Source organism: Bufo gargarizans, chromosome 5, assembly GCF_014858855.1.
Source record: "Bufo gargarizans isolate SCDJY-AF-19 chromosome 5, ASM1485885v1, whole genome shotgun sequence".
In the NCBI taxonomy this organism is placed as follows: domain Eukaryota; kingdom Metazoa; phylum Chordata; class Amphibia; order Anura; family Bufonidae; genus Bufo; species Bufo gargarizans.
In genome coordinates this window covers 147,053,505-147,080,152 of record NC_058084.1, presented here as the reverse complement: position 1 = coordinate 147,080,152, position 26,648 = coordinate 147,053,505, and the positions used below count along the sequence as shown (strand labels likewise).

Sequence of the window (26,648 nt, the reverse complement as noted above, 5' to 3'; positions counted from 1 at the left end):
ATGGCAGCCAGGACTTCAGTAGCGTGACTCCTGGCTGCCATGGTAACCGATCGGAACTGCAAACTGCCACCAATGATGGGGGGGGGAGGGGGACCCTGTGGGATATGGCCGGCACATTCATTGGTGGCGCAGTGGCCACAGTCCCTCCCCTCCTCCTCTGTCCTCATTGGTGTTCAGCGGCAGCCGCGCACAGTGGGGAGGGAGGGACTCCCTCCTCCCCCCTCCTCCCTCCGCTGTGCCGGCCGGCTCAGTCCTGCCTCTCTGGCCTCTGGAGGACAGGGAAGCGGTGAGTGAGATGCTTAATTTCACTCCCGCTCCGTGCTCATGTGATGTAACGATTACTCGATGCAGGGAAACTGCATCGATGAATTTTTTGACTCGATTTAATCGAGTTATTTGAATAATCTTTTCAGCCCTAATTGTTATAAATATAAGCGTATCATGTCCCATAGTTTGACATACAAATTAATACCACTGATGATTATGATACAGCAGGCAACCATACAATGTAAGTGTAACCGCAACATACCCTTCCCACCCAACTGCCCCCACCCCCCACTTCAGCACTCAATGGACTTCACCTATTTTATTCAGTTCTAGACCTCCAACGACCCCACAATTTTTCAAATTTTTGCAGATATCATCTTTTCCTAAACACCATTTTCTCATACGCTAACATCGTGTTTCCTTTCCTTCTAAATTCCTCAATAACTGGAGGGCTTGACTAAATCCAATGTAAGGCAATCAACTTTCTAAACTTCCCTTTTAAAGGAAGCCGTTCAAATACTAAAGATACTCGCACACCTTCAACTGCTTTTGGCTGAATGCTATTGAAAAAAGTTAGAAAAGGCTTATTTCTTGTAAGATGTAAGGCCCGCTTCTCAGTTGTGCACGGGCAGTTATTTTAGGCCAGGAACCAGACACAACATGTGTTCTACACTGTAGTGCCCAGGTACGCCTTCCATAGTGGGACGGCACCGGACAGATAAAAGTAGCATGCAGCATTTTTCTATCCTGCACTATTTGACATATGGCATCATGAGTAATGTGCCAAATATTTGTGAGTGACCCCTTAGAAAACTATGGGATCAGTTCTGATTTCAGTGGTGCAGATAACGCCAGAGGGGAACCGAGCCGGATGACAGGATGCATGTGAAACCTGCCTTACACACCTTACATCTGGCGCAACTTCCGACTGTCTGATCTAAATTTACACTGTCTAAATATTACACTCTATTACATTACTATCTGTCCCAGTCTTCCTTGCTATTCACATATCCTCCTTCCATACGCACAGTGCACAGAAGGCGGTAAAAAAAAAACTAGAGAAACCTGTAATCTCAGTAGATATGACGTCACTGCCCCACCACTTAGTGGATTAGGATTTGCAGTGCATTCCTGTATTCTTCATTCTCAGCAGGCAGACACTATCTGTAATGAACGACTCTTTCACGTTGGCTCTTCATGTGTATAAATGTTATTAAAGTGCAGTATAATAACGCTGTAAAACATTTCCCCACTGACGGTCTTATTTCCATTCTGCAAGCAGGAGGGGAGATCACACAATCTGCTCCTGCCAAGAAGACTACAGTGGAATTCTGCTGCACCTCCTGCTCAGCCAGCTCCCTGGCATTTAGCATTAGATGTTGATAATGTGAAATGACAAGACCTTCAAGTGCTCTATGTTATAAAAAAAGGCAAAGTGATACAAGAAAGGGTATGCTCTAAGCTGTGGCGTAAATCTCCTGCCTGCATCAACAAGGCAAGGCTGTACCGCATGGAGAAGAATGTAAATGAACACGTCATAACGATACGAATTATGTGGAAGACAAACATTATTTATGTACAGCTAAATACATTCACCTAGTAAACAGCCCTTACAACGAGGATCTATCCGATGCTGTTTCCATGACTCCAATAAAGTTGTATGGTGAAGAAGCCTGGGTTAGTGACTGGGGTGCCCCCATCTAGCAATCAGTAGGCATCGTAGAAAACTGCCATCAATCTACCATTTATCATGGGGATGGTTGAGGAATGTTTCGGCTGGAATACCCCTATTAACAAAGAGGAATGCATGTGGCAAAAATAAATCAAATCATCTACAATAAAGAGAACGTTTCACCACTCCTGACATGCCTGTTTTAATAGCTTCATGCATTCCCCATGTAATAACAATTCTGGAACATCTAGTCTTATGTCTGTATGTTGTGCCATTCCTCTATTATTTCTACTAGAAGTTATGAATTAATTGCTAGCAGTCTGCAGTAAGGGTACAGAGGGGAAGTAACCAGTTGGGGCTGTGTACCTATACAGTCTGACAATGGCAGCATCAACTAGATAGAGTCAGACTGTGCAGGGACACCCCCCTCAACTGGTTAACACCCCTCGGTACCCTTATTGCAGACTGCTAGCAATTAATTCATAACTTCTAGTTAAAATAATAAAGGAACAGAACAACATAGAGACTTAAGAATAGATTCTCCAGAATTGTTATTGTCACAGATCAGCGGAAGTGAACCCACTGTGCCACTGACTAGCAATAATCTGGAGGGGAGTAACTAAGCAACTACCCGGATTTCACTAGACCCTCAAATGGTGAGGATAGGCTTGACCGTCGGTAATTGCCAGGGGCTACTCCAGAGCGTAAACCAGTCAGTGGCAGCTGATCCAGGCAGACCAGGAGGTACCTGCGAAGGTACCGACAGTACAGACATGGTCAGACAGGCAGGGTCGTTATCAGGAGCAACAAGACAGGAACCAGAGGAAGAGACATAGTCAGAACAAGCAATGGGTCAGGGCAAGCGGCACAGGAACAAGGTCAGGCAATCCGGGTCGGCAACAGGAGAGACGATGCAAGCAGGCAGGGATCAGACGATAAACGAAGTCCAGGAATGAAGTATGAAGTCAGGAACACGAGTGGTAAGCAAGCTCTTAGCACAAGATTAGGACCTTGACTCTGCGGCGTCTGGGTAAAGGGCTGAGCCACTTAAATACCTGCAGGAGAGCCAGGGTAGGTTAACGAGATCACATGACATGACCCAGTCCTGCCCAGGGAGTGATGCGTACTGCCACATCTGTGCCGAGTACAAGCAGAGTCCAGGTTAAATGGAAGTTGTGGAGCGGAATCCACATAGGTAGTACCAACCGCACAGGCAGAGTCCAGAGCTGCAACAGAGGCTGGAAGTAGAGTTTACAGATGAGCACGGCGCCTGGGACCACGGTGATGAGTGGGGGAACAGTGCCGCACAGAGGTCGCTGTTACAGTTATTACATGGGGAATGCAATTAAAACAGGCACGTTGGGAGTGGTGAAAGGTCCTCTTTAACAATCTCTTATTATTTTGTGCCTACAGTTCCAATGCAGAACCGTGCGTCTCCATGGTCACATAGGGAACAAACTCTGCAGCCATACTCCTTTCCATCTTTCCCCTCATTTTTGCTGACATGCCTTTGCAGCCTCACTACACAGGGTTAAGTGTGTTATTCCCATAGGCACTGTTCTGTAGTAAAATCACATCTAAGGCTGGGTTCACACGGGTGTGACGGATTTGTTCAGGATGCGTCCCGGATGTATTGCGGCAAACCCGTGCGAGTAGGTACCCAATTGCAGTCAGTTTTGACTGCGATTGAGTTCCGTTGTTCAGTTTTTATCGTGAGGGTGCAATGCGTTTTGCACGCGGTGTGATAAAAAACTGACTGTGGTACTCAGACCCGAACTTCTTCACTGAAGTTCAGGTTTGGGTTCGGTGTTTTGTAGATGTAATTATTTTCCCTTATAACCATGTTATAAGGGAAAATAATACAGTGAATAGACTGTCACCTAGCAACCATGCGTGAAAATCGCACCGCATCCGCACTTGCTTGCGGATGCTTGCGATTTTCACTCAGCCCCATTCACCCCTATGGGGCCTGTGTTGGTGATAAACGCACAATATAGAACATGCTGCGATTTTCACGCAACGCATAAGTGATGCGTGAAAATCACCGCTCATGTGCACAGCCCCATAGAAATGAATGGGTTCGGATTCAGTGCGGGTGCAATGCGTTCACCTCACGCATTGCACCCGCGCGGAAATCTCGCCCCTGTGTGAACTCAGCCTAAGGATGGGCCTCCATAGTGCCCATGCTTTGCTGCGCTACAATTTCATGCAAGGTTGCAGCACAATTTCATATATGATCAGTGAGCTGTTTGTTGGTTCTAGGGAGAGGGACTTAAACTTGATGTCTAAAGTTTTTTTTTTTGCCATTGTAAAATCGTAGATGCATGACATCGCACATACATAAGCAATGTCAAAAGATCCCATAAGGCTAATACTACATGTGATATCGCAATGTAATTTAGCATGCACAATAATCATGCATGCTTAAAGGGGTTGTCCGAGTTTAAGCGTCAACAGTGGGAGGACCGGAGCACAGCACTCGAAGAACCAAAGGACAAAATAGGTGAGTATACATTCATTATTTTAAGACATTTGCATGGGTTGTCCAAGTTTTTAAATTACTCGGACAACCCCTTTCAAAAGGCATGTATGAGCAGCATCCACCCTTTTAAACTAGGCAAACACCCTGGTAAGATTGATTCAGCTGATTAAAATGAAAATGTGAAAATGAAATCAGTCGTGGCATTTCCAAGAAAAAATACTTTTCTTCTATATGGAAATGAGGGCTTCAGTGCACTGAGGGGGCAGCCTAGCTCCTCGGTGCACCTCAGCTCTTCAGCTTTCCAGTGCTGGTCATGCTTCTCGGTGCACTGAGGGGGCGGCCTAGCTCCTCAGGGCACCTCAGCTCTTCAGCTTTCCAGTGCTGGTCATGCTTCTCGGTGCACTGAGGGGGCGGCCTAGCTCCTCGGTGCACCTCAGCTCTTCAGCTTTCCAGTGCTGGTCATGCTTCTCTGTGCACTGAGGGGGCGGCCTAGCTCCTCGGGGCACCTCAGCTCTTCAGCTTTCCAGTGCTGGTCATGCTTCTCTGTGCACTGAGGGGGCGGCCTAGCTCCTCGGTGCACCTCAGCTCTTCAGCTTTCCAGTGCTGGTCATGCTTCTCGTGCACTAAGGGGGCGGCCTAGCTCCTCGGGGCACCTCAGCTCTTCAGCTTTCCAGTGCTGGTCATGCTTCTCGGTGCACTGAGGGGGCGGTCTAGCTCCTCGGTGCACCTCAGCTCTTCAGCTTTCCAGTGCTGGTCATGCTTCTCGGTGCATTTGCATGAAGGATAACATTATTTTTATGGGGAACTCCACAACCGATTTGCACAAGACGGGAATCATTTTAATCAGCGGGATCAAGTCAGTATGCCTGGTTTAATGGGGTTGGCCCTGCTTATAGGTGCTCTTTAAATGCCATGTCCTAAAAGGATGTGCTGTTACTGAAATACATTTGGGAGAATGTTGACTAACCCCGTAATACTTTCTTGAAAATAACATTATACAAGTACGACATGAAACCGTATATTTTGTGGGAAACTGGTAAATTATTGCTGGTTAGTTTAATGTGCAGTGAACGTTCTTGACATGTCAAGTCACCGAGGCCGTCTGTTTCCATTAGAACTAATGAGGGCTGTCAGCTGTGGAGACAACACCCTCTCCTCCTTTTCTCTTCACGCCAGCCCTGATCCATTCACTCTTTTAACAAAACCATTTAAACTATTCACGGCAAATCCCAGTGCAGCTGCTCCCCTGCGCCTAATCCTCCTGCAGCGCTGTGCTCTTCACCCGGGTCGCCCCAACCCTCTGTGATGCCCAGCCAGGCAACTGTCTGAAAGCTTCTTGGCAATATAAACAGCATGCGGCGGACACAAAGAAGCACAAAGTAACTTCTAGCAGCTGGGTATTACTGCAAGACAATGCTGCAAGGAAAAGGCCAGAGCCATATATTTTCTCTGCTTCCTATTGATAACCACACAAAGACGGAAAGCTATGCTTTATCTTCTACGTATGTAGACGCCGACTTAATGATTACTACGTAGAAGGCTAATAATAAAGAAAAAAGTCATGCAAAGTCATTCTAGTCTGTGGGTAACGGATTATAATTACATATGTATGGTTCATCTGTCAAGTCTTAGGGGGAGATTTATCAAATACCTGCATTTCATGTTGGTATTTGATACCCTCTGCGCTGAAGCAATTTAAGGGTTAATTGGAGCCATTTTTAGAATTCTTCTTCTAGGTATAGTATGGTTATAAATAAAGACTATTTTATAGTATTAAGGGTGATTTTGCAGAGGTGAGTCACTAGGGGCAGTTAATGTTTCCCATTAGGATTTCATGGGCTTTAAAAAAAAAGTGTGTGGTCACTAAGGGGTTAAGGCGAGTCTACATGGCTCTCTTAGCGGCGGCAGCTGCAAGATACGACCATTGATAACCTCCTGTCGTGTGGCTGCAATCTGGCAGTGCTGCATAATAATCCTGGGCTGTCTGGTGGGAGAAGACTCTGGTTAAGATTCAGGAATCTACTTGGGCCCTTTCGAAATGGATCATCCTACCGTCATCCACACCGGACAATTACCCTCAAAGGGCACCTGCACACGGTCTGTCCTGAAAATTCTTGGACATTCGAGCTGATTACTTGCGGTTTTCGGTGGGGATTTGATGAGGTTTTGCGCTGATCTCACCCTAGTATTGAAAAGAGTGAAATCTGTACAAAAGAACCGCAAAAGAACTGACATGCAGCCGAATCCAAAATCCACACAGCAGGTAAATTTTCGTACCAAAGTGTACATGACATTTGTCTGATCTCATACACGTTTTGGTACTGTATTATGCAAGGTTTTTTCCGCACGAGAATCTGCATGGAAAAAACACGTGTAATCTGCAACATGTGCAAGTAGCAAGGGTGGCTGTACATGGTGCAGATTTGCATGCAGAAGAAATCTTCACCAAAAACGGCACTGAAAACTGCACTGTTTATCGTGGTTTAGGTGCGTTATGCTACATTCACACTTGCGGCAGAGTGATCCGGCAAGCAGTTCTGTCGCCGGCAAAACGTATGCCAACTGATGGCATTTGTAAGACTGATTAGGATCCTGATCAGTCTTAAAAATGTCTGATCAGTCAGAAAACTGCATTGAAATGCCAGATCAGTCTTTCTAGTGTCATCCGGCAAAACAGATCCGGCATTTATTTTTAATCACCTTTTTTTCGGTCTGCGCATGCGCAGACTGGAAGGACAGATCCGGAATTCCGGTGTTTTGAATGCCGGACCCGGCACCAATACATTCCTATGGAAAAAAATGCCGGATCCGTAGCATGCTGCGGTTTTATCTTTTGCCTGATCAGTCAAAATGACTGAACTGAAGACATCCTGATGCATCCTGGACGGATTACTCTCCATTCAGAATGCATGGGGATATGCCTGATCAGTTATTGTCCGGCATTGAGCCATTTTGACGGAACTCAGTGCTGGAAAAGAGAAACGCTAGTGTGAAAGTACCCTTATCTGTGTGGGGTTTGTTGCAGATTTTCTGTTTGTTAAAGGGATTCTGTCACCAGATTTAACCCTATTAAGCTAGTTGACATTAGCGATATGCTAATTAGCTTCTAGGAGCGGGGGGAGGGGGCGTTGTCCCTGCTCCTAGAGACTCCGTTCTCCCACCTTTGTCGCCTCCCTCCAAGTCCTGATTGACAGGGCCAGGCAGCTCTCACATCTGTTTGCCAGCCCTGCAGGCGCGAATGCTGAACGGCGTGAGGTTTCACCAGAGCACAGGGCTGGCAGACATAAGATTTGTCAAAAAAGTCACAAACAATGTGTGCAGGTACCTAAAAGTCAATGGTTCAGGTCACAAGTTTCTGCAAGAACCATCCATCTGTCCCATTGCCTCCACATGCTGCGGGACATACCTTAGGACAAACTGACCTGCAGTATGAATTTTTAAAGAGGGTGAAATTCGCAGCAAATCCACACTGAATGCAAGATGTTGAAAGTAGAGTGCACATTCACAGTTCCTTGGTTTTGTAGAAATCATGGCAAAAACAAAATGTGAAAAACATCACATGTGAAGCAACCTAAGCTGGTCAACTAAAATCTTCACAAAACTTAGATGGCTACAAGCATTGCAACATTATCCAACAAATCCAGGGATTTACCATTTTACAAATCCAAAGATTTACTAGTTTATACAAAGCATTTACAAAACCCTGAATTACATTGCTGTTAATTGTCCCAGTGTTTAAAGGGGTTCTCCGGGCTCTCCTATATTGATGACCTATCCTCGGGATAGTGTGTACAATATATCGATCGGCACTACGGGAGATAGAGTGGCGGTGCGCGTGTCCCAGCGCAGGCGTCCCATGTAGATCAAAGGAAGAACGGACCGGCACTCGCTGTTGGTATATAATCTTGTGATTTATTGTCACCTTCCAGTGATGGCGTTTTGGCATACAATCTGCCTTTATCGAACTGTAACAGTTTGATAAAGGCAGATTGTATGCCGAAACACCGTCACTGGAATGTGACAATAAATCACAAGATTATATACTAACAGCGAGTGCCGGTCCGTTCTTCCTATCCTCAGGATAGGTCACCAATATCAGATCGGTGGGGGTTTGACACCCAGCCCTCCCATCGATCAGCTGTATGAGGAGATTGCGCACGCAGTTATCACGTGCCGTCACCCTTCTCTCTTCCTGTTCACTGTTGCAGTCTATGGCAAAGCAGCGGCGAACAGGAAGAGAGAAGGGAGACTGTTCGTGCACACTGCGCGCGCTGTCTCCTCATACAACTGATTGCCTGGGGTGCCTGGTGTTGGACCCCCGTCGATCTGATGTTTATGACCTATCCTCAGGAGAGTCTGAGAACCCCTTTAATACTGATGACCGATCCTCAGTATTTGATCGGTGGGGGTCTAATTCTTGCCACCCCTGCTGATCAGCTGTTTGAAGAGGCCGTGGCACTCCTTGAGTGCCCCCTTCTTAGGCCAGTGACACCACATCCACCGGTCACATGGCCTATGCACAGCTCAGTCCCATTTAAACTAATTGTGCTGAGCTGCAGTACCAAGAACAGCCACTGTACAATGGACGACATTGTGCTTAGTAAACTGCACAGAGGCCACGGCGCTCACCAGAGTGGCCACTTAAAACAGCTGATCAGCGGGGGTGCCAGGAGTTAGACCCCCACCAGTCACATATTGATGATGTACAGTGAGGATAGGTCATCGGTGTTAAACACTTGGACAACCCCTTTAAAGATATAATTTTCTATGTAGTTGTGGTGAGAATTGTTGTGAAAGTGACAGTAAGTGGTGCAGCCATATTGGTTGTCACAGAAATTTACAACAGAGAGTAATTCTGTCAACACATGCAACTAATGACAACGTGACATTTGTATCACCAGCTCCTAAGAAGGTAATTAAAACGAGGCATCCAGCACTGAAACTTTCAATTTAGCAAAAATGTTGTCACAGGGGTACAGAAGAATTCAAATATCTGTTTTATTAGCGATTGTCCTATGAGGCTATCATCAGGTTTTATTCCATGCATTTTTTCCCCCGATGTGTTTTTTAATGCGGTTTTGGCAAGGAATTTAATTCCTTGCCATTATGAATGAATTCAATGCGGAATCGGGGTCAAGAATGCACAGGACACTTCTTTTTGTTGTGGTGCAGTTTTTAAAACCGGAAAAAAGGCGTTGTATGGTTTAACATGCAGGGAGGTTCTGCATGAGCTCTTGGCAAGGAATCCTCATCAAAATCCTTGCCCAAAACACTCAGTGTGAACCTAGCCCAACACAGGCCTCCTGAATACATTTCTCCACAGGACGGGAAGCTCTTACCTCTTTTGCTCTTTCCAGCTCGTTGTGTAAAGCCTGTTTGGCCACCTCCATTTCAATGATTTGCTGACGCAACATTTCATTTTCATCTTCTGCTTTAATTCGCTTCTCTTCCACATTTTCCAGCTCATGGTGCAATCTGACAGATACATCTTTGGCTACCTAGTAACACGGGGGAAGAGATGAGAAATCAATCAATCAGAGGCCTGTAGAGTATTCAGCAGGCGTTAAGTCTCTGGCCCCATGTGCTCTGGATGCCACAATGTGGGTTGAACAATTCTGGCATGAATCAAAAATTATTCCAGAAAAAGGAAAAAAACAATACCACAGCTACATAAACAAACAAGCACTTGCGCCTTGAAACGTATATTCAGGGCTAGGACGGGGAAAAACAGAGTAGGTAACTGCCTAGGGTGCCACTGACAAGGTATGACACAACCACACATACATACATGGATATTATACACACAGGCATAACAAGATCGCTTGATTTTAGGGACTGAGGGTAGAGGGCACTTTTTAAAACCCTAGGGCCCATTCACATGTCCGTAGTGTATTGTGGATCCGCAATACACCTGGACGGCACCCCCATAGAACTGCCTATTCTTGTCCGCAATTGCGGACAAGAATAGGACATGTTATATTTTTTTCTGGAGCCGCGGACCGGAAGATCGGTGGCGCGCTCCGGAAATGCGGATAGCACACTGTGTGCTGTCCACATCCATTCCTGCCCCATAGAGAATGAGTGGTTCACATTGTGCACATCAAGCGTTGCCCAAAGCCCGATTAAATTAGTAACCACTTTATCCTACCTCCTACTGTCTACAACAAGTTTTATATTACAGAGCCAGTTAAAATCATGAAAGGTAATAGAAGCCTTTGCTACTGTTTACAGATCCTCTTAAAGGAGCTATCTCATGATTAATGTAAAACTCAGACATCATGTAGTACATTGTAAAATACAGTGAAATTAGGGAGGCTCAACACTCTAGATGAACAGATAACAGTGGGTTCGCTGCTGATTGGGTCACTCACCCAATTGTAAAGTGCAAAATTGTAACAAGGAAGAGCAGGCACACCACTTTCTGGAAAATGAGTGGACTACTGGAAATACTCTAATGAGATTATTATAAAAGTTTTATTCTGAGATATCATACATAAAAATGGCCAGTAAATTACTCTAAAATACATTAAAAATAAAATTGATAAAAATTATCACATAAAGGTCAAGGTTGGTATGTAGTATCCTGAAATAATGTCTTCTGAGTTGAAGAGAAAGTTACTTGTCAGTATTAGTCTGTCTCCATGAGACTCTTACCACTCAGCAGTGGCGATATTCTTGGCATGTGGTATACATGCACGGAGCAGTGTAGTCTCCAAGACGCGGGACTCCGTGCGCTGAGCGCCAAATACTGGATCAATTATAACAGGCACACAGCCCGAAAGACGCACTCAAAGTGACTGATGCACAGCAATGAAAAACTGCAATCACATGAGCGCAGGACGCAGGACGCTGGACGCTGGATTCACAGGGCGTGCTCTCAATCAGGTGATGATATGCAAATGAGTCAGATGTTCTGATCAGCTGGTACAAGTCGCCCAATCCCGTGGTTCACAGGTCCTTGTACCAAAGGTGATCTGTTCCGATCAGCTGGTATGAATCGTCCAGTCCTGTAGTTCACAGGTCCTTGTATCAAGGATAAGTCCAGGTCCTATATTGCGTAAATGGCTGTGTTCAAATAAGAGTTGTTTACAGGATAATACTTTTGATCCACAAAGTCTTCTGTACTTGGGGTCCGGACCAGTACTGGATGTAGGAATTGCGTAGTCGGCTAGACGCGTTTCAAGGCTACCTGCCTCTTCCTCAGTAGCTACCAGACTGCGCTCTTCCAAACATTATATAGGGTACATCATTAAAATCATTAGTAAAACCTGAGATCAGCTAGGAACATTTAAAACATGGCATGGATTCTAAAACGATACCAAATATGTAACAAAGTGTCAAATCTCATACTATGTCCCACAGAATATATATATTATTCTCTTGTGATATTCACAATCGCACAAATATAATAAAATAAAATACTAAAAAGTTTCTTTCATAATATTATTGTAATAATAATAGGTCTCAGTGCACACATGCGTTACCTGTGCGTTTTTTGTTCTCATATATCTTAGTAAAAAAATTTAATAAAAATGTTATATATCTCTTTAACCAAAGTACCTATAAGGATATTTATAAGATGTTTTTCTAAAATTCATAAAATTTTTATCCTATATTTGATATGTAACTTCATGTATTATATATTTCATTTCTTGTTGAAATGAAATATATAATACATGAAGTTACATATCAAATATAGGATAAAAATTTTATGAATTTTAGAAAAACATCTTATAAATATCCTTATAGGTACTTTGGTTAAAGAGATATATAACATTTTTATTAAAAATTTTTACTAAGATATATGAGAACAAAAAACGCACAGGTAACGCATGTGTGCATTGAGACCTATTATTATTACAATAATATTATGAAAGAAACTTTTTAGTATTTTATTTTATTATATTTGTGCGATTGTGAATATCACAAGAGAATAATATATATATTCTGTGGGACATAGTATGAGATTTGACACTTTGTTACATATTTGGTATCGTTTTAGAATCCATGCCATGTTTTAAATGTTCCTAGCTGATCTCAGGTTTTACTAATGATTTTAATGATGTACCCTATATAATGTTTGGAAGAGCGCAGTCTGGTAGCTACTGAGGAAGAGGCAGGTAGCCTCGAAACGCGTCTAGCCGACTACGCAATTCCTACATCCAGTACTGGTCCGGACCCCAAGTACAGAAGACTTTGTGGATCAAAAGTATTATCCTGTAAACAACTCTTATTTGAACACAGCCATTTACGCAATATAGGACCTGGACTTATCCTTGATACAAGGACCTGTGAACTACAGGACTGGACGATTCATACCAGCTGATCGGAACAGATCACCTTTGGTACAAGGACCTGTGAACCACGGGATTGGGCGACTTGTACCAGCTGATCAGAACATCTGACTCATTTGCATATCATCACCTGATTGAGAGCACGCCCTGTGAATCCAGCGTCCAGCGTCCTGCGTCCTGCGCTCATGTGATTGCAGTTTTTCATTGCTGTGCATCAGTCACTTTGAGTGCGTCTTTCGGGCTGTGTGCCTGTTATAATTGATCCAGTATTTGGCGCTCAGCGCACGGAGTCCCGCGTCTTGGAGACTACACTGCTCCGTGCATGTATACCACATGCCAAGAATATCGCCACTGCTGAGTGGTAAGAGTCTCATGGAGACAGACTAATACTGACAAGTAACTTTCTCTTCAACTCAGAAGACATTATTTCAGGATACTACATACCAACCTTGACTTTTATGTGATAATTTTTATCAATTTTATTTTTAATGTATTTTAGAGTAATTTACTGGCCATTTTTATGTATGATATCTCAGAATAAAACTTTTATAATAATCTCATTAGAGTATTTCCAGTAGTCCACTCATTTTCCAGAAAGTGGTGTGCCTGCTCTTCCTTGTTACAATCATGTAGTACATGACAATATCTTTCTAACAAAGCTAGAACCAGCCTGGTACTTAACGTGGATCCAGAGCTTCTCTATTCACTGCTCCAATTGCTGTGCTAAATTTAAAGGGGTTGTCCAGATTTTATATATTGATGGCCTATCAGATAAGCCATCAATATCAGAAGAGTGGGGGTCCGCCACCCTGCACCACTGCTGATCGGCTGTTTCCTAGTAGCTCTGGCACCAGAACTCTCATCAGAACTACACAGCTCCATCCAATGTGTGGTGGACAGAATTTGTACCTGCAGAGCTGTTCCCATTCATTTCAATAAATGAGCAATGATAGAAATTAAAACATTATACGCTCTGAGTGTTTTACCAAAAACTATATATTAATCTACTCCATGCTCCCTAAAGTACCTTTAATGAACACACATGGTTGCCCCAGCAAAGCAGTCTAAGAGCGAGGTTGAGGAGTAACTTAGGAGTAACCCTGGAGAATGGTTGTGCCAGGTACAAACTTTCCTAGAATTAGTGGACATTGAACACAACTCCATCCATCAAGGTGCTAAGACTCATGCCTAGGGACCTGAAATTGTACAGGACCTAGAGATGCATCTGCCGGTCACAACAATAGAGAACCACAAGCTACCATGGTGATACTCTCCTAAGGTCTCTGGGCCCTACAGGTAAAAGGCTCATGTATGGCACAATCAGGATATGATTTGGCTACAGGATGATAGGTCTTTACACAGTTTCTGAGAAGGTCACTTAGGTTTTCTGCCTGAATGCTACCTGCCATTTAAGACATGAGTGACACTATAATTGCCAAATAGGCAATAAACACTTCGAGCTGGAATTAGCATAGTATATCAACAGTGAAATCACCATCGGACAATGGAAATATTGGCTGGATGTGTTAGATGCATTTCCGTATGGTACTTAAAGGGGTTCTCCTGGAATTGAGAAAATAACATTACTAATTACTAATAACCTTTTTATTAGTTATAATGACTCATTTTGTCTGGGGAACAATCAGGGAAAATAAAATGGCCGCGGTCCTATTAGTGCACACAAAACCTGTCCTAATCACACAGAAGGACCGGTTACTCCACAACACTGAGGTAAAGAGCTGCCTCATCCTCCTCTCCTACTTGTCAGGGATTATGATCCTGAATACAGATGACACAATGAATCTCTGTGGGAATGGAGTTCATGAGGAGACATGAAGTACAAAGAGAAAGCTGAGGATGTGGCTAATGAGCAGCAGCACTTGTATGCAGTCATTACCACAGACCCACATTACCACAGTCCGTCCTCTCTATCTCTCTGTGCTTTATGTCTCCTCATGAACTCCATTTCCACAGAGATTCAGCTGAAGATCATATTAAACTGTATTCAGGATTATAATCCCTGACAAGTTGAGCAGAGAGGAGGATGAAGCAGGTCTGCAGCTCAATGTTCTGAAGTAACTTGTGCTCCGTGATTAGGACAGGTTTTGTGTGTACCAATAAGACGGCGACCATTTTATTTCTCCTAACGATTGCTTCCTAGACAAAACGAGGGATAATAAACAATTAAAAGGTGATTGGGAATATGTTTATAATAACGTAATGTGTAAGTATTTTCATTTTCTTCATTCTCAGAGAACCCCTTTCACTTGATGTGCAGAGGGGCAACATAAAACTGACTGCTTTGAAAAAGACTTAGGGGGAGATTTATCAAAACTGGTGTAAAGGAAAACTGGCTTAGTTGCGCATAGCAACCGATCAGATTCCACCTTTCATTTTTCAGAGCTTCTTTGAAAAATGTAAAGTGGAATCTGATTGGTTGCTACGGGAAACTAAGCGAATTTTCCTTTACACCAGTTTGGATAAATTTCCCCCTTGGAATTCACACAGGAATTTTTTTTTACCAATAACTGATCTCATAAATGAAGTGTAAAAAAGAATATTCACGATCTTGATATAATAAAGCTCCTTGCTCAGTAGGGGACTTGGCACTTAAGTCTAATTCTGGACCTAGTGTCTAATGAGCTACAATTCTGTACAAAATGTGTCTTAGCTGGCTATCTCCCGGTTCCTAGGAAGTCTTTTTATAGCTGACAGGAAGCACTCCAATGTTTATTTGCTGTGAGAGTCCTAACTAAAGTAATTAAGCATCCAGTATATGATCCTAGCATGGTCGGACCTGGGCCAGAACTGAAGGCTTTGTTTAGCTGTGGGAATCTGGCAGTTGACATTTTTAATTAATGGACACAAAAATTGACTGAAATAAAAAGGGAAATTCAGGAGAACCATACCCTAATGAGCCCCTTTCAAATTAAGCATGTCAAGGCTGAAACATTTCAATTTCTCGTTCCAAGTACCTTCCTTGCTATATTAAAGGGTTTATAAAACAAAAACTATTTCCACTTTTTTTCCATTTCATAAAGATTTTTTTTTTTTTTTCAGAAAGCGTCTTACATAAGCAGCAGTGAGAGACCAGTGGAAGTACTTCTACAAAGTCAAGCAGACTTACATGGTGGCCATATTGCATGTCATGTAGCTTACTCAGAAATAAACTTAGCTAAATTATGACTGGATCCAATTTTATGACTTTTACTAAAGCGACCATCCAGTGGAAACCTAAAATTTACATGACACATGTACAGTCAAGATACCTAGTGCCCACCATTCCCCCATTCTGGTCCCCCTTTGGACACCTTTCAATATGGTCACTACCATCTCAGGCTTACCCAGAGCAGTGTTGGAAAGTGTAAGACACTCCTCCTTTCACTGCGGTCGGATGGACCAGATACTGTGTCCATCTGAGATCAGTGGAGTCTTAGACTTTCTTATTGGGCTCTGCATGCAGAAGTCTGATGGTGATGGCCAACTTGCAAGGGAACCAATTAGGGATAGGAAACAGATATGTTGACTATACATGTGTTATGTATAATAATTTTTAGGTTTGCACTGGAGGATTCATTTATTGTACAATATGGAATTATTGAAGGCTGGAGGAGCCACTTTGAATATTCTTCTACATAATGAATAAAGTTAATACCGTATAATATTTCTCCTACCTTTAAGTCTTGCTCCAGACTCCTGACGAGCTCTCCATCCACTTGGCCTGTCTGTGCAACTTTTAAGCTTTTTTGCTCTGCTTTCCTGAGGCGGTATTGCAAAATTCGGCAGTTCTTATTGGCTCGGTCAAGCTCCCTTCGGAGCTCCTGCAATTGGTAAACATCTTCCTCTAGATAGCTGTCATGCATCTCCTCCATCTCAGCTCGCAGCTCATCCAGTTCATCCTGTTAAAACAATGTCAGGAAATATAGACTGAAGATGAAGTGTGAAAATATAACAACTTATATTAATTCAGATTGCTAAAAGGGTTTTCCAAGATTTTATAACTGATGACCTATCCTCTGGATAGGTCATCAGTATTTGACTGGTGGGGGTTCAACACCCCGGACCCCCATGATCAGCTGTTTGAGAAGGCACCCGCGCTCCTTTCTGCTCTGTGGCCTTCTTTGTGCTTTCCAAGCACAGTGTTGTACATTGTATAGCGGCTGTGTTTGACTGGTGGGGGTCAAAACACAGCCGCTATACAATGTACAACACTGTGCTTGGAAAGCACAAAGAAGGTCACAGAGCAGAAAGGAGCGCGGGTGCCTTCTCAAACAGCTGATCATAGGGGTCCGGGGTGTTGGACCCCCACCAGTCCCAGGGCCAGTTGTGATGATGTTTAGACTGCCTGGCCCTGTCAAAGTGCAGAGGGTGTGATAGTTGCAGAGACAGCTCAGCCTCTAGGTGTAATGGCAACACCCCCATTGCTCCTATAGGCTTGTTTACATATATTAAAACAGCATTTTTCTCAACAATGAGGGCACATATGAACATTGAACCAACACAGATGCCTTCAGCTGGCAAGCACACATGTAACAGGTCAGCCAGTTTCGTAGGTACAAAACTGCTAACAGATGCCCTTTAAGGAAAAAACACGTGACGCAAAAAAACATGCAAACGTTTCTACAAAGGTTTTTAGCAGTAAAAATGCCAAAGCAAATTTCTGTGTGTGTAGCCCTTACGATACTTATTTAGCCTAAAAACGAATCATTCATGGTACGTAAAAATTAGGCATATATAATACATATCCGACAAATCAGAATAGCATGTAAATGTTCATGATTATTTTCCTTACTAGACTGCAGCAATCGATTTTTATCTTTATGGAATGTGTAAATATACAGATGTACTCTACATAAAGGTTTAGTCATTTTGTATAGATTGATTTATCTTACCTTAGTTTACCTTGTACAGTTATGGGAAAAGCAAAGTACACCCTCTTTAAATTCTACGATTTTACATATGAGGACATAGATAAAAAAAATGGCCCTTAGAAGGTCTTAAAACTAGGTAAATACAACCTCAGCTCCTCCACAGCACAGGACAAATTACACCATGCCATTATTTCTTTTATAAAAACTAGGCCAAAATGTAGAATCTGTGTATGAAAAATTAAGTACACCCTTACTGCTTCCATAGGAATTAAAAGGGTAAGTAGCAGCCACTTGCTGCTAATCAAATTCCCCTGTTTAATTCATCAGTCAGCTTGACCACCTCTATAAAACCAGAAGTTTTGGCACTTTGTTGGTCTGGAGCATTCAGATGTGTGTTAGAACACCTCATCTGCAGACAGCTGTTTCGGAGCGATTGCCTCTCACGGCTTTAAGTCTCCTCACGCCGACTAAGGTCTCATTCACACGAGCGGATGCCGTTCCGGACAGCAGAGACACGGAGCATTAAGATGATTAATAAGGCGCCGTGCCTCTCTCTGATCTTTTTACTACAAAATCACAGTGAGATAAAGTTGTCCCGGGATTTTGTAGTAAAAAGATCACAGAGAAGCAAAGAGCATTATCAATCATGTTACTGCTCCTTGTCTCTGGTGTCCGGGACGGGGCTTGGATCTCTTTCACACAGCGGATTACCAGCACGTCATACGTTCGTGTGAAAGAGCCCTAAGGCACTCTCTTCCGAGAGAGAGTTAGTATTCCCCAAATCCTGACTTAGGCCTCTCACCTGGTTAAGCCAGTACTCTCTGCCCTGCACTGATATGGGGCAATCGCCCCGAAACAGCTGTCTGCAGATGAGGTGCTGGCTTATTTAATATCCGAGTCATGTCTCAAGGCCTATTTAAAGGGTCAAACATCTGTCTTACATATGGTGGAATCAGAGGCAGAGCTTGCTAATAGCTCATTTGCATCCTTTTTCTTCACAGAATTCCAGAGGAGCCCCCTTTCAGACAAGCGAGTGTCTCGCTGCGGACTCACCTGCAAGGGTCACATAGCATTATATTGATTTATGATGCTACGTAACCCTTAGGCCTATTTCACACGAGCGTGACTGATTAGGTCCGAATGCGTTCAGGGTGCGTTCAGTGAAACTCGCACTATTTTGCAAGCAAGTTCAGTCAGTTTTGTCTGTGATTGCATGCAGTTGTTCAGTTTTTTCCACGCGGGTGCAATGCGTTTTGATGCGTTTTTCACGCGTGTGATAAATGCGTTCATGTCACGCATTGCACCCGTGCGGAAATCACGCTCGTGTGAAAGGGACCTTAGAGGTCTGGAATGTATTGGATAACAGTGACATAATGCTGTCAGTGTCATATAATACATTCCAGAACTGTAAGGGTTACATAGCATAATAAATCAATATAATGCTACTAGATGAAGGACCCGGCTTCGCTCGGGTATATTTAATCTATTTCATTTAATGTTTGTGTGTGTCGTTAAAAGATATCAACACTATCCACTATAACAGTGACATCTACAGCACCCCGGCTCCCAAAACAGTGACCCCCCACAGTGCCCTGTCCCTTAAAATTGGCCCTCCACAGCAGCCCACCCCCTCAACTTTGACCTTTACAGCAGCCTTCCTCCTTAACAGTGACTTTCACAGCATACCACCCCCTTGACAGTGACCTCCACAGGGGCCTTTACTGGATCGGGGGCGTGTCCTTTTGAACAGCTCACTCTAAGACAGCAGCACTGTGCTGTCTGAGTGTGAGCTGCAGGGAGAAAGTCACCATCCCTCCAACCTCTGCAGCTGACAGAACTTGATTTTTACCTTCATATTTTCAATCTCATTAGGCTGAGAAGTGGGAGGGGCGTGGCCTAACCAGATCTGGGCGTGGCTTAGCGGGACCTAGAAGTTGATTTTTAACTTCATTTTTTCAATCTCAGTTGGCTGAGAAGTGGGAGAGGGTGTGGCCTAACTGGATCGTGGGCGTGTCCTTTTGAACAGTTCACTGCAATACAGCAGCACTGTGCTGTCTGAGTGTGACCTGCAGGAAGAAAGTCACCCTCCCTCCCACCCCTGCAGCTGACAGAAGTTGATTTTTACATTCATTTTTTCAATTCCCGTCGGCTCAGGAGTGGGAGGGGGCATGGCCTAACAAGATAAGGGGCGTGGCTTGGTGGGACATGGGGTGGGGTTTTAGGTCTTTTGAGGATGGACACATTGTTGTGTCTGGGCTCCTTCCTGCAAGAGTGACGCAACTCTGGACACCTTACTGGCTCATTATTAGGCCCTGGCTTTACTTCAATAGCGATTATCCTCAGCCCTATTTGACATTAAGGACTTGGCCATTTTTTGCAAATCTGACCAGTGTCACTTTAAGTGCTGATAACTTTAAAACACTTTGACTTATCCAGGCCATTCTGAGATTGTTTTTTCGTCACATATTGTACTTCATGACACTGGTAAAATGAAGTCAAAAAAACTTTTTTTGCATAAAAAAAAACTAATTTACTAATTTTCAAAGTTTCAGTTTCTCTACTTCTGTAATACATAGTAATACCCCCAAAAATTGTGATGACTTAACATGCCCCATATGTCTACTTCATGTTTGAATTATTTTGGGAATGATATTTAATGATATTAAATTTTTTGGGGCTGTTACAAGGCTTAGAAATTTAGAAGCAAATCTTGAAATTTTTCAGAAAATTTACAAAAAACTAAATTTTAGGGACCACTACAGGTCTGAAGTCACTTTGCGAGGCTTACATAATAAAAATTGCCCAAAAATGACCCCATTCTATAAACTACACCCCTCAAGGTATTCAAAACGGATTTTATAAACTTTGTTAACCCTTTAGGTGTTGCACAAGAGTTATTGGCAAATGGGGATGAAATTTGAGAATTTTGCCTAATTTTCCATTTTAACCCATTTTTTCCACTAACAAAGCAAGGGTTAACAGCCAACCACGACTGTATCTTTATTGCCCTGACTCTGCCGTTTACAGAAACACCCCATATGTGGCCGTAAACTACTGTACGGGCACACAGTAGGGCGTAGAGGGAAAGGTGCGCCGCATGGTTTTTGGAAGCCAGATTTTGCTGGACTGTTTTTTTGACACCATGTCCCATTTGAAGCCCCCTGATGCAACCCTAGAGTAGAAACATCATAAAAGTGACCCCCATCTAAGAAACTACACCCCTCAAGGTATTCACAACTGATTTTACAAACTTTGTTAACCCTTTAGGTGTTGCACAAGATTTAATGGAAAAGAGATACAATTTCAAAATTTCACTTTTTTTGCAGATTTTTCATTTTAATATTTTTTTTCCAGTTACAAAGCAAGGGTTAACAGCCAAACAAAACTCATTATTTATGGCCCTGATTCTGTAGTTTACAGAAACACCCCATATGTGGCCATAAACCGCTGAATGGGAACACGGCAGGGCGCAGAAGGAAAGGAATGCCATACGGTTTTTGGAAGGCAGATTTTGCTGGACTGTTTTTTTTTTTTACACCATGTCCCATTTGAAGCCCCCCTGATGCACCCCTAAAGTAGAAACTCCAAAAAAAATGACCCCATTTTAGAAACTACGGGATAGGGTGGCAGTTTTGTTGGTACTAGTTTAGGGTACATATGATTTTTGGTTGCTCTATATTACACTTTTTGTGCGGCAAGGTAACAAGAAATAGCTTTTTTGGCACTTTTTTATTTTTATTTACAACATTCATCTGACAGGTTAGATCATGTGGTAATTTTATAGAGCAGGTTGTCACGGACGCGGCGATACCCAATATGTATACAATTTTTATTATTTATGTAAGTTTTACACAAGGATTTCATTTTTAAAACAAAAAAAATGTTTTAGTGTCTCCATAGTCTAAGAGCCTCAGGATCATTTAAGAAATTCCAAATGACTGTCTTACTGCGTCCCACCTCAGCAGCGATGGTGCGCTGTGAGAGACCCTGCTTAGTTTTTTTGCCTTTGCCATCACAACGTGTGACTACCTGGCAGAAAATGACAATGAATCCACATCTTTGCACAGATTTGGCCTTTTAAAGGCATGTGGTCCAATTTTGATCAGCTGAAAAACAGCCTGTTTCAGTTTAATCTTAATATTTTCAATTAATTGAATGCTCAAAAAATGTTTTGTCTCACTCCCATTTCTTCTTGTTGCATGTTGAAGCTCTACTTGTTAAAGGGTTTCTACCACTTTGATTTCACATAATTAGGTGTCAGACACTAGCGATCCGCTAGTGTTCTTGTTCTGCCAAACAATCCTGCTATAATAGCTTTTGGGGCAGCCGTTTACCTAAAAAAAGAACTTATATTAATATGCTAATGACCCTCTAGGTGCTATGGGGGCGTCATTAGCACCTAGAGGATCGGTCTACCATCACAAGATGCCGCCGCCCAGCGCATCCCTCCAGCCCGCCCATCTCCTCCGGAATGCGATCAAACGGACACTTCACGCGCATGCGCCGTGCGCGGCTGTATTCGGCGCATGCGCAGTGAATGTCCGACCGCTTCCCTGCTCAGACGTCTCCACTGTGCCTGCGCCAATGGAGCACTGTGACGTCATCGGCGCAGGCGCAGTGGAGATGTGGTAGAAACCCTTTAAGATCCAGCCATGCTAAATATGATTTTCTTGGTCTTAAACTTTTGATCAGGACTGTATATTAGATGTGACCCCAGCAGTGCTGGAAGTTCAGGCCGGGTGCCTTACAGCAAGTCCGCAGCGAGACACTCGCTCGTCTGAAAGGGGCCTAAGTCTCCTTACACTGACTAAGGCGCTCTCTCCCGAAGGAGAGATAGTACCCCCCAAATCCTGAGATGGATGGAGAAATAAGGAAAAGAGTAAACAGCAGGTGGTGCTATACAGACACATTTTATTGAATAACTACACTTAACTTTTAATTACATGAAATTACAAAAAGTATTCAGATCCAGGTGCTGGTTTCAAAAATGTAGAATAAGTTTCGTGGACAACCCCTTTAAGAGGTTACGGAAATGTACACTGAGCAATTTTGTTCTTGGTACACCACATTCCTATGAGCTTCATGGTGCACTTCCCAAACTGCCACACAAGCTCTGTCCTGGGATATTTTAACTCAGGAAACGTCAGAATTGTAAAAGGAGCTGTGGATGAGATTGTATAGAACCACACTATATGTGATGTTCTTGCTATTAGCTCGGAGTCACTTCTCAGGGAAATGCATATTAGTTCTAGAAATAATGTGACAGAATAGGGGACTAGACTTGTTTAAAGGGGCTGTGTCACGAAACATTCTACATTTTTGAAACCAGCACCTGGATCTGAATACTTTTGTAATTGCATGGAATTAAACATTTAGTATAGCCCCTGAGATATTCAATAAACTGTATCTGTATAGCGCCACCTGCTGTTTTGCCTTTTCCTTTTTTTTTTTTGTCCCCTCACTGAGCTGGTCGAACATGCTCAGTTTAAATCTTCAACTCTCACCAGCCATATGTTCTGTTAGAAGCCGCGACAGTTACAGGGAGAGAGCTGCAGCAGAAAGGACACGCCCCTGAGCTGCCTGGATGAAGATAATCTAGCAGAGCAATTGAAGCAATGATCCTCTGGATCCATGTGAGGTACAGGGCTGGTTCTAGCTTTGTTAGAAAGGTATTGTCATGTACTATATGATGTCAATCATGGCATAATCCCTTCAATGGATATTCATTACATATCCTCCTAAAGATCATGTCTACTTTCAGTGGCATTTTAGGAGACACAATGTAATTAGCAATGGACACACAAGACACAGATGTCTCTGTTACACTTTACGTCTAATAAGAGTTAGGAGAATTGCAGAATAATACTATCTACAGTTATGTTGATGGCAACTAAGCGAGAATATAAAGTTTCAAATGTATTTCCTAAGATAGAACTCAGTCTCGGAGACCCACTCATCCCATTACCGGCCTGCTGCCCTTGGGATATGAGCACACTATTATTAGGTTTGCACTCATTTTCAGGCAGGAAGGAGGTACAGTATGCCAAGGCAAAGCTTTTCAACACAGTGTCTCTCCTCTGTATTCACAAAGACACAATATCCCATTAAGAAATTAATACAATTTCGACCACTAGAAATACATAATTAGAATGGAGCCGTGACATTAAAAAGTATGTAAAAGACACTGGGGCAGATATGCTAGGACTGGCGTCACAAAAGCCGGCCTTCGGGTACTTTCACACTTGCGGCAGAGGATTCCGGCAGGCAGTTCAATGCATTGAAATGCCAGATCTGTCTCTCCGGTGTCATCCGGAAAAACGGATCCGGCATTATTGTTTTTCACATTTTTTGCGGTCTGAGCATGCGCAGACCGCAATGCTGGATTAATTTTGACGGAACACTCGGGGCCAGATCCGCCATTAATGCATTTCAATGGGAAAAAATGCCGGATACGGCATTCCGGACGGAGATAAAACCGCAGCATGCTGCGGTATCATCTCTGTCCTGAAAAGGCAAAAAGACTGAACTGAAGACATCCTGATGCATCCTGAACGGATTTCTCTCCATTCAGAATGCATTAGGATAAGGGTCCATTCACACATCAGTGTGCGTTTTGCGGATACACGGATCTGCAAAACACAGACGGCGGCAATGTGCATTCTGCATTTTGCGGACCGCACATTGCCGGCACTAATAGAATATGCCTATTCTTGTAGGACATGTTCTATTTTTTTCGGGGACGGAATTGCAGACCCGGAAGTAGGGGTCCGCAATTCTGTATCCGGGCAGCACATCGTATCTGTGCAGCCCCATAGAAATGAATGGGTCCGCAATTCCGTTCCGCAAAAATTGCGGACATGTGAATAGGGCCTAAAACTGATCAGTTCTTTTCCGGTATTGATCCCCTAGGAAGGAGCTTAATGCAGGAAAAGAATAACACTAGTGTGAACGTCCCCCTTTATTTATTAGGAGGCACAGGCGGGCCGTGCACTAGACTTCCAAATCTATTTGGCCGTCTACACAGCCAGATTCTGGCGTAAATGATAGCAAACCCGTGGGATTGTTAAGCACACCAAATTTTAAAAAGTGAAAAGTCACAAATTATTGCTCAATTGTGGCTTGCACCATAATTTGAGACTTTTTTTATGCCGCAATAATAACAACATAAAAGCTTTGATAAAATTACCCTCAATATTTCAAATAGGATAATAAATTCTAAGATGTACCACAAGCTCAGCTTGGAACCCTTCGCACTGCATGGTTTTATTATTACACCAAATATGTTATGCAGTCCCTTTCATGCACCCATTTTCTTTGCTGCACCTGCTCCTGATTTTGATGGGACCAGCCGACCATCAAATGTGCATAGAAGTCTCCTAATTAGCCACTAATGGTAGATGTCAAGGTAAAGAATGGGTGGGCATTTTGGATTTCAACATGTCTGATCCTAATGTTCTCAAGGGAGAACACCAGAGATGTCCGGGGGTGACTGACTCCCAATCCCATATTCAAAGAGAAATAATTTGTGCTGAGCGAATCAAGCTTTTATATTGATTATAGATCTGAAGTAAATTCGTTCAAACACTTCATTTTAATACTATACAGAAACCTGGCTCTGTACAGCACTAAAATGTATCGTCTCCAGGGAGGGAAAGTTCTTTTTACCCGAAGTCGCACGAGACTTCGGTGAATTAATTCGGTATTGATTTCTTCATCTTTAAAAACATTTCAAATTAGCAATCCGAAGTTGGGTTTGGTACCAAAACCAACTTCGGATTCAGAATTTGAAATGTTTTTAAAGATGCAGAACTCAATACCGAATTCATTCACTGAAGTCTCGTGCGACTTCGGGTAAAAAGAATTTTGCCTCCACGGAGATGATACATTTTAGTGCTTCATGGAGACAGGTCTCTGTATAGCATTAAAACAAAGAGTTTTAACGAATCGACTTCAGATCTATGATCAGAAGCTCGATTCGCTCAAGCCTAGAAAAAAACGTATGGGGGCTGCAAGGAATAGCTGACAGCTGAATAAGTGTTCACCAACTTCTGAAGGTGTTTGGGCACATTCCTCCAGCTTAGGGCTCATTCACACGGCCGTTGCCCCGTATTGCGGCTTGCATACGGCGGCTCTGCAATACACGGGGCACCGGCCGTGTGCATTCCGCATCACGGATGCGGACCCTTTCACTTGAATGGGGCCGCAAATCCGGAGATGCGGTGTGGAACGGAACAGAAGCATGGACTGGATCCCCACGGAACGGACGGATCGCGGACCTCATTCAAGTGAATGGGGTCGCGATCCGCAAGAGTCGTGTGAACAAGCCCTTACATTTATACATGGAGTGTTAAAAGTCCAATATTAACATAAGTACATAAAGAATAACGTGTCAAGGGGAAAATCCTTATAAAATAAGCTTATGCTGTAAAATCCTGTACTAGGCCATTCATATTTTGGCCGAATAAGACATTTCTGACGACACTGAATGGAGAAACATGCATGAATACAGACTAAATGCCTCGTACAAGAAAGCGCCGCGGCAGAATATTTTTGGCTTGTGCAGGTAATGGATGATTTGGTCTCTGTCACTGTGTTATACAACTCATTCAGCTACTTTGTATTCTGGGGAAGAGCGGGCAAAAGGATTACCCTGTGCACGATAACAATGGCTGGTGATATTTCCATTCACAGAACATTCAATAGAAAAATCTGACAAAGTATTTATGTGAAAAAATGACTACAAAATCTGTTCAAGGATCAATACAGAACTGAAAACTAGAACTTATATAATTGAAAACCTGATTCTTGAAAGGCTTCTATAATAATTCATATTTTGTGTTTAGATCAGTTGAATCTTTTGTTAAAGGCCTCATGCACATCTCTGCATTGGGGTCTGCAAACCACAGATCTACAAAACACGGACACCTTCTAAGTGCAATCCACATTTTTTTCACGCTCATCTGCAATACAGACAATAGGACATGTTCTATAATTTGCGGAGGACACATGTATGCGGACAGCACACGGATGACATCCTTGTGGGGTCTTTTTTTTTTTTTTTT

At 43.1% G+C, this 26,648-nt stretch overlaps 1 protein-coding gene across 3 annotated transcripts in view; it reads right to left on the bottom strand.

The window, feature by feature from the left end:
* Positions 1 to 26,648, bottom strand: part of MTCL1 (microtubule crosslinking factor 1) — a 178,492-nt gene that overhangs the window by 114,962 nt on the left and 36,882 nt on the right. For all 3 annotated transcript variants that reach the window (XM_044293234.1, XM_044293235.1, XM_044293236.1), the window contains exons 2-3: positions 16,390 to 16,614; positions 9,761 to 9,919 (exon numbers count right to left, since the gene is read on the bottom strand). In XM_044293234.1, coding sequence (XP_044149169.1) covers positions 9,761 to 9,919; positions 16,390 to 16,614 — 384 coding nt within the window. The remainder of the gene's footprint in view (positions 1 to 9,760; positions 9,920 to 16,389; positions 16,615 to 26,648) is intronic.